The sequence below is a fragment of the Paralichthys olivaceus genome, chromosome 22, assembly GCF_024713975.1.
Source record: "Paralichthys olivaceus isolate ysfri-2021 chromosome 22, ASM2471397v2, whole genome shotgun sequence".
NCBI classification, from domain to species: domain Eukaryota; kingdom Metazoa; phylum Chordata; class Actinopteri; order Pleuronectiformes; family Paralichthyidae; genus Paralichthys; species Paralichthys olivaceus.
In genome coordinates, this window is record NC_091114.1 from 11488633 (window position 1) to 11501656 (window position 13024).

The following is a 13024-nucleotide window of genomic DNA, read 5'->3' on the forward strand; positions in this document are numbered from 1 at the left end:
AATGACAGAAGCAGCAACGCCAAACTACTATCCCTCGTCCATGTGCGTCCCACTTCATCCAAGAATCAAAATCAAAGACAGAATAATAATTCTGACCATTATTTTCTTCCATATAAATCTTTAAATTCCCAGTGTCATGGGAAGAATAGTATCTGGAAAAGTTTTTTTTAATTTTTTTTTTTGCTTTTGATGCACAAGTCTGCAAAATGGTAGAGGACAAGAGGATGCTGGTGGGTGCTTTCATGACATCTTTGAGGTTTTGTCTTTGGGGTGTGAAGGAGGAAGAGGGGAGGGTGACGGGTACACGCACCTATGTAGTTAATGATGTTCAGAGTTAATTTTCCTTCCAAGCCAGTTTTTCTCTCCTATAATATATATATATATATATATATCATCCACCTCTCCTGCAGACAATCCAACCCATCAAACACCTAAATCTCCATCTTTAACAAAATGCCCCCAAAACTGGCAGCAACTGGACTTTAACAAAAGAAGCAAATGGTCTAACAAGATACAACTTGGTGAAATATGCAGTAAACAAAGTCTAAACCTTACCTCCTTGATTTTCTTTAGAGCTTATGCTTTAGTGATGAATACAATCCACTCAGATTTTCAAAAAAAAAGGCTTTTGGCAATGTGTATGCTTTCCAGGAACGACTATACACCCAACATTTAGAGAATGAGAGAGAGACTGGATGTTATACACTAGAAAGTTAAAAAGGGACATTTTCTCCCCCTCGTGTGTTCACCACATCCTCCTCTCCTTGTCATTCCCTCTTGGGATTTGCTTCAACATCCCATGTGAAAATTAAAAAACTATTTCAAAAGGCAGCCTTTTTTTCCTTCAGGCAAAGCAGTTCAAGTCTTTCACATCATAGTTTTATTTTAGATTTTTGGGGGGCAACAGTTGGGACCCCTGTGGCTAAAAACACTGCCACCTCCAGCTGGTTAAAATGTGCTGTCCTTCAAGTGTCCTCCGTGAGGTGACACAGGTTTTTCAGGTGCCCCTCCTCCTCTGTGGTGGCTCATCAGTTGTTCTCCTCATCGCTGTCGTCGGGGCTGATGGCCGGGCTGTAGGTGGGGGAGGTGGGGCTGTATCCAGGGGAGGTGGGGCTGTAGGTGGAGCCTTTAGGACTAGTTGGCGAGTACGTAGGAGATGTAGGTGAATACTTCGGTGAGGTTGGGGAGTAAGTTGGGGAGGTAGGGGAGTATTTGGGGCTGGTGGGGGTGTAGGTGGGAGAGGTCGGAGAGTAGGTAGGAGAGGTGGGGCTGTATTTCGGCGTTGTTGGGGAGTAGGTGGGAGAAGTAGGGGAATACTTCGGAGATGTTGGGGAGTACTTTGGAGAGGTAGGGGAGTACTTTGGAGAGGTGGGAGTGTACTCCGGGGAGCTCGGGCTGTATGAAGGTGAAGTCGGGGTGTATTTGGGGGAGGTGGGGGAGTAGGAGGGCGAGCTTGGGCTGTATGAGGGTGAGCTGGGTGTGTAGGTGGGTGACTGCGGGGTATAGCGTGGACTGGAAGGAGAGTAGGACGGAGAGGTTGGAGAGTACGAGGGTGAGGTGGGCGAGTAGTTGGGGCTGGTCGGGGTGTAGTTGGGGGAGGATGGGGAGTAAGAGGGCGACGTCGGGGAGTAGGAGGGGGAGGTGGGGGAGTAACTTGGAGAGGTGGGAGTGTAGTTTGGTGATGTGGGGCTGTAGCTCGGACTGGTTGGCGAGTAGGAGGGAGAGGTGGGGGAGTATGAGGGGGAGGTGGGAGAGTAAGAGGGAGAGGTGGGAGAGTATGAAGGTGAAGTGGGCGAGTAAGAGGGTGAGGTGGGAGAGTAGCTCGGTGACGTCGGGCTGTAACTCGGCGATGTCGGGCTGTAGCTTGGCGAGGTGGGGGAGTAGGACGGGGAGGTGGGGGAGTAGGACGGGGAGGTGGGGGAGTAAGATGGGGAGGTGGGGGAATAGGAGGGAGATGTGGGCGAATAAGAGGGAGAAGTTGGGGAGTAACTGGGCGAAGTGGGGGAGTAGGAAGGAGAGGTCGGGCTGTAGTTGGGGCTGGTGGGGGAGTAAGAGGGAGAGGTGGGGGAGTAGGAGGGTGATGTTGGGGAGTAGCCTGGGCTCTGTGGGGTGTAGCCACCAGGGGAGCGAGGCTCGTAGGCCGGTGAGGTGGGAGAGTAGTTTGGTGACATGGCTCCACCTGGTGATACAAACAAAGAATGAAGACTTAGGAACGAAGAAAACAAAAGGATGGCTCCATCCTGGGCTACGATAATATTTAATGTATATTAAGGATTTAAATACATTTTCTGTTGTATTGAATGAACTCATGTTTCTAAAATGTCTGCAGTATCTAACCTGGAGATGGGATGTACGGGCTTGCAGGTCCTGGAGAACCAGGGGACCCAGGAGTCGGGGACCAGGCAGGGGAGTAGCCTGGAGAGAAGCCACTTGCGTCTGAAGCTGCACTGGGAGAGAAACCTGCTGCACCAGGAGTCATGCCGCTTCCTGGAGGAGGAAAGACGAAAAGAAAAGGGAAAAAAGGTCAGTGACTGACAACAAACACATGAAGAAGAGCCGAAGAAACCTGCACATTTACTCACCGACACCAGGAGACCAGGCGCCGTAGGCTGGCGTAGCCCCGGTGTTCCACGGCGTCATGGCAGGTGACATGCCACTCAGGGGACTCGGCACTGAGCCAAAGAACATTCCAGTGGCTGCAAAAAAAAAGATAGAAACCAAACATAAATTTCAGAGCACTCACACGATGTAGGAAAATAAATGCATTGTACCAAACAAATCTCTCTCCACTTACGTCCAGCCACACTGATACCAGGTATGTTTGTGGGAATCTCCATCCCGTATTTACACTTCTCAGCATCCAACAGCAAATCGAAGCAGCCTGTACCAGCCGGGGCGAGCTGGCCAAGCATGATGTTCTCTGACACGCCCTTCATGGGGTCACATTCACCGTGTGCTGATGCCTCCATCAACACATCCACCTTGAGAGGGGAATGCAAAAAATAAGCATTGAGAAAAAAAAGTCCAGTTTCTTCTAAAAAAAACAAAAAAACATTCAGTGATTGATTATCTTCTCACCGTCTCTTCAAAGGAACACTTCATAAGTGGTCCTGTGTCTTGCCGGTTGATGCCGTGACGTGTGATGGCCATCAGGTGACCGCGGCAGGTCATGGTGTCACAGAGCAGAGCCAAGTGACGGTAGTTGACGTAGGAACCGTCAAAGGAGATGACGTGGTACAACTCCCTCTCCAGCGCCTTTCGCACAGCCTCAATTCCCAAGACCTGCAAGAGAGAGAGACACGGGTGGAGACGGAATGAATATCAATGAAAACTCACTATAATTCCAATGTCTAGTCAAAACCATTTAGTGTTTGTACCGTGAAGATCTCCACGATGTCATTGGAGGTGGTTCTGACGGGATCCACGTCCTTCTCACTCAGGACTCTCATGAGACTAACGCCGTCCGTCTCGAGGATCCACTCCTGCAGGGCCTTGAACTCACCGTCCTCTGTGATTATGATCTTCTTCTTGTTGTCAGTCTGGGGCAAGTGCATGTACACCTGGAGGGGAGGAGTTTACACACTGACTCAGAGCCACAGACATGTATACGTGTGTTATGGATGACGAGTGTGTTTAAAATAAAAGTTTTCACTGTGTTTAATCTGTTACCTTGCTGATCTGCTCAATGCCTTGTAGGGTCATGTCTGTCAGCATGTTGGACTCGATGCATCTCAAGAACACGTCATCGTCCATTTTGTCCACCACCTCCTCATCCTAGACAAGAAAAATGACATTATTGGGGATTCGTCCCACTAAGGTGAGATTGTATTATTATTAAATATATATAAATCATTACACACCTCGTTGAACTTGTTCTCATCGCTGTTCATGATTCTGATTCGCAGAACCAGCTTCTCAGCATTGTCGTCATTGAAGATACAATTCAGATCATCTCCAAAACCTTCAGAGAGAGAGAACCACGATGACATGAGGGGAAAGTGCTTCACTCACTCGAATTCAAAATAAGAGCATGTGTAAGTAACCGACCTGCGTTGATCTTCTCTGCGATCTGTTCCATAGTTAGTTTGCGATCAGTCATGTGCTTGCGGTCAAGCTCGATGCGGAGCAGCCATGGCGAAATGCGTGTCACATCAAAGTCAGGCATTTCATAGTAGACGTTCACCCACTCCTGGTCCTCGGCCACCACTGTGTTCTGGGGGTTGGGGTCATAGTAGATGGCAGTGTTGGCTGTCACCTGAGCAAAAAAACAAAAAACAAAGTTTAAAGCTTTAGGTTGAATTAATTTTGCTGTCACGACCATGCTAAATATCATCTGTAGCATTATTAGCACATAAGGAGGAACAGTCCAGCAATTTGAAACTGACTTTTCGGAGTGTGGTGTGCTCCAGTCGACAGAGGATGTCTTTGGCCCTCTCAGCGTCACGTGCAGCCTGACCCAGCAGGAAGACAGTCAGTGAGGGCGTCTTGGGCCTCTTGGAGATGTTGATCAACTCCTTAAGACGAGGCACACCAAGTGTTACGTTCTTGGCTGACACACCAGCGTAGTGGAAAGTGTTCAGGGTCATCTGAGTAGCTGGTTCTCCCAGCGACTGAGCAGCCAGAGCGCCGACCATTTCACCTGGGTGCGCCTAATGAAGAAGAGGTAAACGTAGGATGATTATTTGAAAAAAAATAAAATAAATAATAATAATAATAATAGTAGTAATAATAATGTTTAACTGTCTCACAGAGATCTGACAACTCTTCAATATGGTGAACTTACAATGGACTGGTTGAATTTGGTCTCAATCTCTCCCAGCAGCCAGTCGAAAGCCTCGGTGGAAAGGCGGAACTCCTCCGTCATGCGTTTGGAGCAGAGCGTGGAGCGCAGGTGGATGTTGAAGAGCAGAGTGGCGTTCTGCTGGGCCTGTCTGCTCAGCGGGTCCTCGCCGTTCACAATCACCAGCTTCTTGCTCAGCTCATGAACACCTGAGGATCAGAATACAAAGAACAGTTATCTTTATCTGATTGATGTTATTTCAGTTTCCTTATAGTAAGAAATTTAGCTAAACATGATCAACTCCACACTTCATTCTCTTCTACTAAGACTTGAGCTGTTCCTCTTCTTATGCAACAGCTGTAGATTCCCCTGCTGGCTTTACCTGGCTCTAAGGAGCAGCTGAGGGCGAGCCACGACTTAGCTCTAATTCTAAAACAATTGATTTATCCACGCAGTTCGCAAAATCCTGTAGCTAAAAATATGAAGTGGCAACTTTGCTTAATGCATTAGCAGCCAATTTAAGTGTTAGTGGAGGAAAAGTGGCCGATGATGTTGAATATATTCAAGCCAAGTGTGTTTTTGTCTTACCCTCGACCACTCTCAGAGGATTCAGGTCTGTTGGGGTCCGAGCGTTGATGCGGAAGATCTTCTGAGCATTCCAGATCATTCTGGCCAGGTTGCATGGCAGCACCACCTGCAGGCGAGGAGAGATGTTACATTTTTTTCCAATGTATTTGAGTTCACATGGCAGAGCAGTAGATTCTTTTAAGAGCAGAAGTGTGCACAGATGTCCTCAGTCACCTTGCTGTCCCCTGTAGGGAAAATGGCTCGAAGGATCTCCCGGTCCTCCTTCATCTTATCAAACTCTCTCTCCAAGACACTTTGCACATGGGCGTTGGTCAGGACGTCTTTTACCACGTCCTCCTGCAGCATCCGCCTCAGTGCGCGCTCATTGGTGCAATCAAATCTGAACCTAGACAGATAAGACAAGAGACAAATGTTAAACCACTGAATATGGACCAAAAACAAGGTATCAATGCAAGTTAAATTTTTTAAAAAGGAGGTTCTTTAAGCCTTCAGGTCTCAATTGTTATTTAATACATTTTTTAGAACTTTTTTAGAACAACAGTTAAATTGTGTATGTGACTTACTTCTTTTCAAAGGCCTTGTGTGAGGGTTTGAGGGTTGCCAGATTTTGGAACTCCACATTCTCTCCTGCCAGGCCGTCTTCACCGTAGCGCAGCTGGACCACCTGGTTGATGGAGTTCCGCACTGTGCCGTCGTACTTCACCATCACAGACTCCATGGACTTGATCAGACGACGCTGAATGTAACCTATTGGGGCAGATCGGATTTTCACATTTTAAAAAAAATTGGCACGTCTGGTAATTATTAAACAAATTAAAGCCACAACTCATTAAATGTATGAAATTCTTGTTTCCCCATTTTCCTCCCAGACACTCAGACTCACCAGTCTCAGCAGTCTTGACAGCTGTGTCGATCAGACCCTCTCTGCCTCCCATGGCGTGGAAGAAGAACTCAGTTGGTGTCAAGCCAGCCAGGTAGGAGTTCTCCACAAAGCCTCTACTCTCGGGACCGTAGTCATCTTTAATGAAGTGAGGCAGCGTGCGGTGTTTGAAGCCAAAGGGGATTCTTTTACCCTCCACGTTCTGTTGCCCCACCACAGCGATAACCTAGATAAAGGAGGGAATAACAGAGGTTAAGGGATAGTCAGGACAATTTTATCCCATTAAATCAAATTAATCTTTTGTAAGGTAAATACAGTAAGGTTGACCGTCTTACCTGTGAGATGTTAATCTTTGAACCCTTAGAACCGGCCACCACCATGGACTTGAAGTTGTTGTACTCAGACAGAGACTTCTGGGCAGAGGATCCAGTTTTGTCACGAGCGTCGTTGAGGATGCGATTCACCTGGTTCTCAAAGGTCTGCCTCAGCGTGTTACCGGGAGTGGGCTCCAGCTCGTTGTTGTGGGCTTTCTCGATGACCTGGGAGGTGGAAAGCAAAGGTGAACTACAGTTCCTGAAAAGTTGATCCAACTGTACAGAAATTATTTGTGCTTACTTCTATCACATCCTGTTTGGCTTTCTTGATGGTGTTCTGGATGTCAAGGTAGGTTTTGGCATCAGCAATGGAGTCACCGATACCAATGGAATGACCTGGAGGAGATACGAGGGATAAAATTGTAAATAGCAAAAACAGCAATGGATACAAAAGGTTTGTTACAAAATCATTCAATACCACTGTAAACTAGAAAATCTCTTCTGCTGAGACATGTGGGCACCTAGTGCTCGCTGCTGTGAACTATCTCTAGGGTTTTATTTTGAAAAACCAGGCTCATCCTGTTACTATGGGAGGGGGGCTTATTTTCAAAATAAAGGCTTTTTACAGGTTTCCTGGTAACACCTGTTACTATGGGAGGGGGGCTTATTTTCAAAATAAAGGCTTTTTACAGGTTTCCTGGTAACATCCTGTTACTATGGGGGGGCTTATTTTTATTTAAATTGTCAAAAAGTGAAGCATAAGCTCCCGTCCTCACCCGGACTTGAACCCAGACTCATAATTCACAAGATGCAAGTTCTTTAACCACTGGACTAAAGCAGAGCGTGGCAGAATATCTGAAATCAATACATATAAAGAGGAGTCTTGGCCTCTGCGTGTGTATGGGGTTGCTATGGATACTCACTGATTTGATTAGGAACACCTGTGTGTTGCATTGCATGGGGGAAGAAATAACATATAGGTATTTATATGTTACTGTTCTCACCCTCGATGAGCAGCCAGTTGTTGACTACAGTCTGAATGTTGGAGTAGAAGAGTCTGGTGATGTCGTGGCCCATCTCCAGGTAGGAGATGTGGACGAGGGAACCAGCTGAGGTTCCGAGAGACTTCTTACAAAGGATGCCCATGATCAACTCGCCATTCTCCACGATGACCTATATGAGTAAAATGTGATGTTAGTTGCATTGTAACCACTTTCTCTCCATTAAGGTATAATTAATTGATCACGGCTTTGTACCTTGGTGTCCCCGGGTGAGATGTGTTTGTAGGGACCGCTGTCCTCCTCGTCTGGGTGGGTGCTGTGGGTGCGGATGACATTGATGTGTCCTGGAATGATGAGACTGAAGATCTGCTTGCCTGTCCACAGTGGACGTGGCTTGAGGATGGCCGGTTGGGGCATTTTCCCGTCCCAGGTGGAGAGGAACATGAGGAGGTTCATGACTTCACCCTTTAGAGGCAAAACGCACAGTGAGTGGAAAGACCCTGATGGAACAAATGAAACCACCACTACATGTTCATTAGGTTAATGTCTGAGATGCCACCAGTCTCTTTACCCTCTCTAAGAAGACGTCTCTCTTTGTGAATTTGCGCACAGCTGTGAGTGTGTCCTGCACGATACCCATGACGGGCCTGTTGGACTGGGGTGTGACGATCATACGCGGCACCATGGCCAGCTCCTGAATCTCTGCCCTCGTCTCGAGGGACTGAGGTAGGTGGAGGTTCATCTCATCCCCGTCAAAGTCAGCATTGTATGGGGTGGTGACACTGGATGGAGAAGAGAGACGAGGATGGTAAAGTGGCTAAACATCATTTGCAAACACTTATTACAACATTAGCATTCAGATCAAATAACTTGCAATGAAATCTGAATAAAATTAAAGGCAATAAAAAAATTACATCTTTAGTTATAATTACATGACAACTGCACCAAAATGCAAGTGTGCTCAAGTATTAAAAAAAAGTTTATTTAAAACTTAATACAAGTCTAGGTCTGGTCTTTGTATGGTACCTAAGGTTGAGTCGAAATGTGGACCAGGGCAGAATCCGAACCCTGTGCCCCATCATGGACATTTTATGTAGTGTAGGCTGTCGGTTGAAAATGACGATGTCCCCATCACACATGTGTCTTTCCACCTAAACAGAGAGAAAAAACAGTTTTGTCAGATTGAAATAAAATATGTTGCATCAACTTTTAATAAAAGACACTTGGAGTTAAACACTTTGCTGCTTTATAATGTTTTTTATTTCTTGCCTTATAGCCGATCTGCAGATGAAGGTCACTTGGTTTCGGATGGAAGCGCAGGTCAATTCTGTCTCCGTTGTCACGGATGATGTATTTGGCTCCTGGGTACTGGCTGTTTCCTCGTCGTACCAGCTCTTGAAGTCTAAGAAAAGTCATAATTAGTAAGTGAAATTGCTGCCATCACACTTTTTAAGTGTTTGCACATCAAATACTCTGGTGTACCTGTCAATGTTAAAGGGTGTGACAATTTCTGGGAAGGTCATATTGGCTGCGATGGACCGAGGTACACCGACTTGGTCGATTTGCAGGTTGGGGTCTGGGGTGATGACAGTTCGGGCAGAGAAATCCACACGCTTTCCCATTAGGTTACCTCGGACTCGCCCCTCCTTTCCCTTTAAACGTTGTTTAACGGATTTGAGAGGGCGGCCAGATTTTTGCATTGCCTGAGAAAATAAAACATAAAAATTTCAGCACCATAAAAACATTGTGACTGAGTAAACATGAGCAAGTTTGGGTCGATATCTGACAGTATGTTGAAAGGCACCGAAGTTCTCACGTACCCTAGGCAGGCCTGGCAATTCATTGTCCACCATTGTGGCTACGTGAAACTGAAGCAGCTTCACATCCTCAGCTATGACGTGAGCCGCTGCACCACTCTGCTCGTTTCTTCTCAGTTGATTGTTGATCTTGACAATATCAGCCAGCTTGTGGGTCAAGTCATCCTTTAAAAGAGAAGAAAGTTATTACCCAACAGTGTAGATTAAAAACAACACAACCAAACTTTTCAGCGGGGATAACATCTTCTTACCTGGTTGCGAGCAGATCCCTGCATGACGACCGCAGGCCTCACAGCGAGTGGAGGCACAGGCAACACAGTCAGAATCATCCATTCAGGGCGGGCGAACTTGGGATCCATGCCCAGGATAAAGACCTCTTCGTCGGAGATGCGCTTGAAGATCTCGTGTACACGCTCCGGACTCAGCAGGATTTTCTTCTCCTGCGAGTCTTCATTAACGTGTTTCCACTCAGCGAACAGCTCCAAGCCAGAGCGTCTGATGCGTGGCTGGTAGCGCCCACAGCCACCGTGACCCTGCGTAGGAAGCAAAGAAAAGAGTTGAGGTAAGATATGAGAAATAAATGACATGAGCAGGAGAGATGTTGAGAGCTGAAACACAGTAACTAAGACAATCAGACACCACCCAAATACCTTCTCTTTAGATATGTCCTCCTCCGTCTCCTGTTGCTCCATTCCAAATTTGTTGTCCATTTCCTCCCCTCCTTCACATATGTTTTTTCCTTTGCACAGCTCGTACACATGTGTCAAGCGCTTTCGTGGCTGCCCTTTAGATTTCCCCAGGATATCTTTAATCTTTGGGTTGTTCTGCAGGCAACAACAAATTGAACAAATCAAGAACAACAAGAATCAACAACACTCCAGAAAAAAATGACTCAAATTATACATTGATTTTGAAAATATCAGTGTGTACTGTAACATGCTGAATATTATACTTACAGAATCCACTAATAGCTTGGAGCAAAAGAAGCACACACATCGGAGAACCTTCATAATCTTGGTTACGAAGCCAACATGGAAAACTGGCTTTGCCAGTTCTATGTGTCCGAAGTGGCCTGGACACTCTGTCATGTTGCCTGAGGGAGCATGTAGACAGCACGTCAGGACATGAGTCAACTGATCAATAACATATTATTAGCGTGAAAAGCTAACATTAAACTGTACCTGCACATGTCTGACATCTTCCCGTTCTCTCTATGACACCTTGTCTTGGGTCCATAAGGCCGCCAAGTTTAGGACGTCCTCCTTCTGTTGTTTCTGGGTACTTGATCCCCCCTTCTGTCACGGATAACCGTTTCTGCGGAGGACAATAAAGCTAAGCTAAGTCGGTTGTAGCTTCGATAACCAGCACTTTGGTGTAAATAATCAATTCCAAGCATTAAAACAGTACATTGTGTTTTAAATAGAATCCAGTTTTAATAAGAAAATGTCACATTACATCAATAACAGGGGGCTTTAGCTCATGTGATAGCATGGATAATGTTGTGCTTTAAGTTTGTTCGAGCTTCCTGCAGCATGCTAGTTAACACAAGCTCCACTAGCCTGGCACAGCTAGCTAGGCTAGGCTAACAGCAAGAATTTCCATTGTACGCAGAACCATGTCTTCTCTGAATGTGTCGCACGAGGAGATTAGTCGCTATAAGAGTGTGTGTGTGTGATCTGTGAGAAAGTCAATAAAAGAAACCCCCGCTCCCCGAACAGAAAACATACAAGCTCATCTGGGCTGATGATGCCGAACTGAACTCTCTTGATCGTGCGCAGTGGGCATGCGCTGTCGCCGGAGGGCGGTCCGTGCATCCTGTCTATTCAAAGAGACGCGTCCTTCCTCGGCACGCCGCTTTATGAGCAGGAACAGTCTTTAGACGGCCACCGCGGCTCTGGTCTGGCCGCCAAAAGGGACGGGAAAGTCTCCGGAGGCGAAATCCCACGGAGCTCAGCTGTAGGCTGCCGCAGCGGAGGAATTATTAGTGTTTTGGTCCTGATGATTTAGACCGATACACTCCCTCCTCCTTTTAGCTCTAGCCTCTGTGGCGCTCTCAGCGCTTGTGAGCGCTGAAGGGACCAGCGCGCCTTTATATAGACCGAGCGCTTGTTACGGGGTTGCACACTCAGAAAGGCAGGGGCTGCCTCTTCGGAGGGCGGGGACTGGCTCTCCGTAGTAAAACGCTCATTGGCCATTTAAGACGTTGACGTGAATAATTCAGTTTGTATCACGCACAGCCAATGAGGCAGCACGTTTATTTGCTCGGCGAATCAGAGCCAAAGGCGGGCGTTGGTTCGATCTGAACTCATCCCTATTGGCTGCCTTTAACCCAAGTAGGCGGTGCGTTGATAAATTTGCATCCGGGGAATGAATATTAAATTTACCTGCGCTCTATTCGTCAGCCACGTCATTAATATTAAGTAGGCGAAGGGAGACGACCAATGGCTGCGGAGAAACGAGCCTCATTAGGATAATTTCATCAAAACCCTCCCATTTTCCGATGTTTGCCGAATGTGTCCGATGTGGATTTCTCCCCTCAGAGCAAAATAAAAAAAAACCTCTGTTGTCTGCTTCGTCTCGCTCCGGATCAGCCTGAGCTCTTAGAAAAGTGGCCGAGGCCTGTACCGAGGCTCCATCAAACGGGGGGAAAGTGTCGAAACACACGATGTTTTCATCCCAAAAACACTGTCAAACGGATTATTCCTCGAGCCACGTCAGGGAAATATCGACCTGTCGTTTTTTTGCCCCGTGAATTTTTGGATCTGCGGGACTTCGTCGCAAGCCTCGGACTCGCCCGCGCACGTTGGCCTGCCAGCGGACTGGATTTTCCCGCATGGCCCATAGGAAAGTCCGGGGGAAGCCTTAAGTGTTCATTTAGCGTCAACTTGTGAACTGTTTTGACTGTTTTTCCACTCACACGCGTGTCGGGTGGTGGGTTGATGTCAGATAATGTCGTTCTTTTGTCTTTACGGATTTATTTTATTGTGAAAATGTGAATGTTTGACCTAGGCCATTTTTCGAAAGCGATCCGTAACACCGTCGTTTTGGCGGTAGCGACATCTGCTCGTTTAATAATGAACTTACTGATGTTTTAAATTCCCTAATCGTTTTATTTTCATACGTAATTCAGAAGCTTGCTTGGTGATACGGTAATTTTTTTATCGTTTGCTTTATTAGAAATGCTGCCGGAGATGGTGGTTAGCTAAAAGTGCTTAGCTAACATCGACGGAATGTTCCCTGCTGCTTTTTCACTATTTCACTCATCCTCTGTATTAGCAATGTAGCTTTGATAGCTAATTATAACGCGATTATACAGTGTTTTGTTCAGAATATGTCATTTTATGTAGGATCATTAGCCCGATTAGGCTTAAACATTGTGGGACAAAACGTCCAGCTAGCTGCCTACCAGTAAATACTCATCCGATTAAATCCTCGGTCTTGTTGACGAGCTTTCGTCTCATCGTTGAGACGGCGACGTGCTGGTTTTTGTTTACAGAGGCGATGAGGTTTATTATCATTACATTACATTATACCACTGTTTTCAGGATTAAGGGAAAGGCTACAAGAGCTAGCTTAGTCGGACTCAACATGGCGGTGTCTGAGGATATTCTTCTTGTTGTGAATGAGAAAGATGGAGGCTGGAA

The 13024-nt window shown here is 46.4% G+C and overlaps 1 protein-coding gene across 1 annotated transcript; it reads right to left on the reverse strand.

Annotated features, from left to right (window-relative positions):
* Positions 1 to 865: 865 nt before the first annotated feature.
* polr2a (RNA polymerase II subunit A) lies at positions 866 to 11446 on the reverse strand. The gene is made up of 29 exons (XM_020095561.2): positions 11108 to 11446; positions 10562 to 10694; positions 10337 to 10473; positions 10031 to 10204; positions 9632 to 9913; positions 9384 to 9545; positions 9046 to 9266; positions 8833 to 8965; positions 8590 to 8714; positions 8135 to 8345; positions 7819 to 8028; positions 7567 to 7735; positions 6864 to 6958; positions 6584 to 6787; positions 6252 to 6474; positions 5932 to 6115; positions 5582 to 5753; positions 5369 to 5474; positions 4784 to 4989; positions 4386 to 4649; positions 4048 to 4255; positions 3861 to 3961; positions 3670 to 3774; positions 3378 to 3560; positions 3079 to 3282; positions 2795 to 2981; positions 2583 to 2696; positions 2338 to 2487; positions 866 to 2179 (listed from the first exon to the last, which is right to left on the reverse strand). The coding sequence occupies exons 1-29, from the start codon at positions 11192 to 11194 to the stop codon at positions 1029 to 1031; spliced, it is 5901 nt and encodes a 1966-aa protein (XP_019951120.1). The 5' UTR covers positions 11195 to 11446; the 3' UTR covers positions 866 to 1028.
* Positions 11447 to 13024: the final 1578 nt, after the last annotated feature.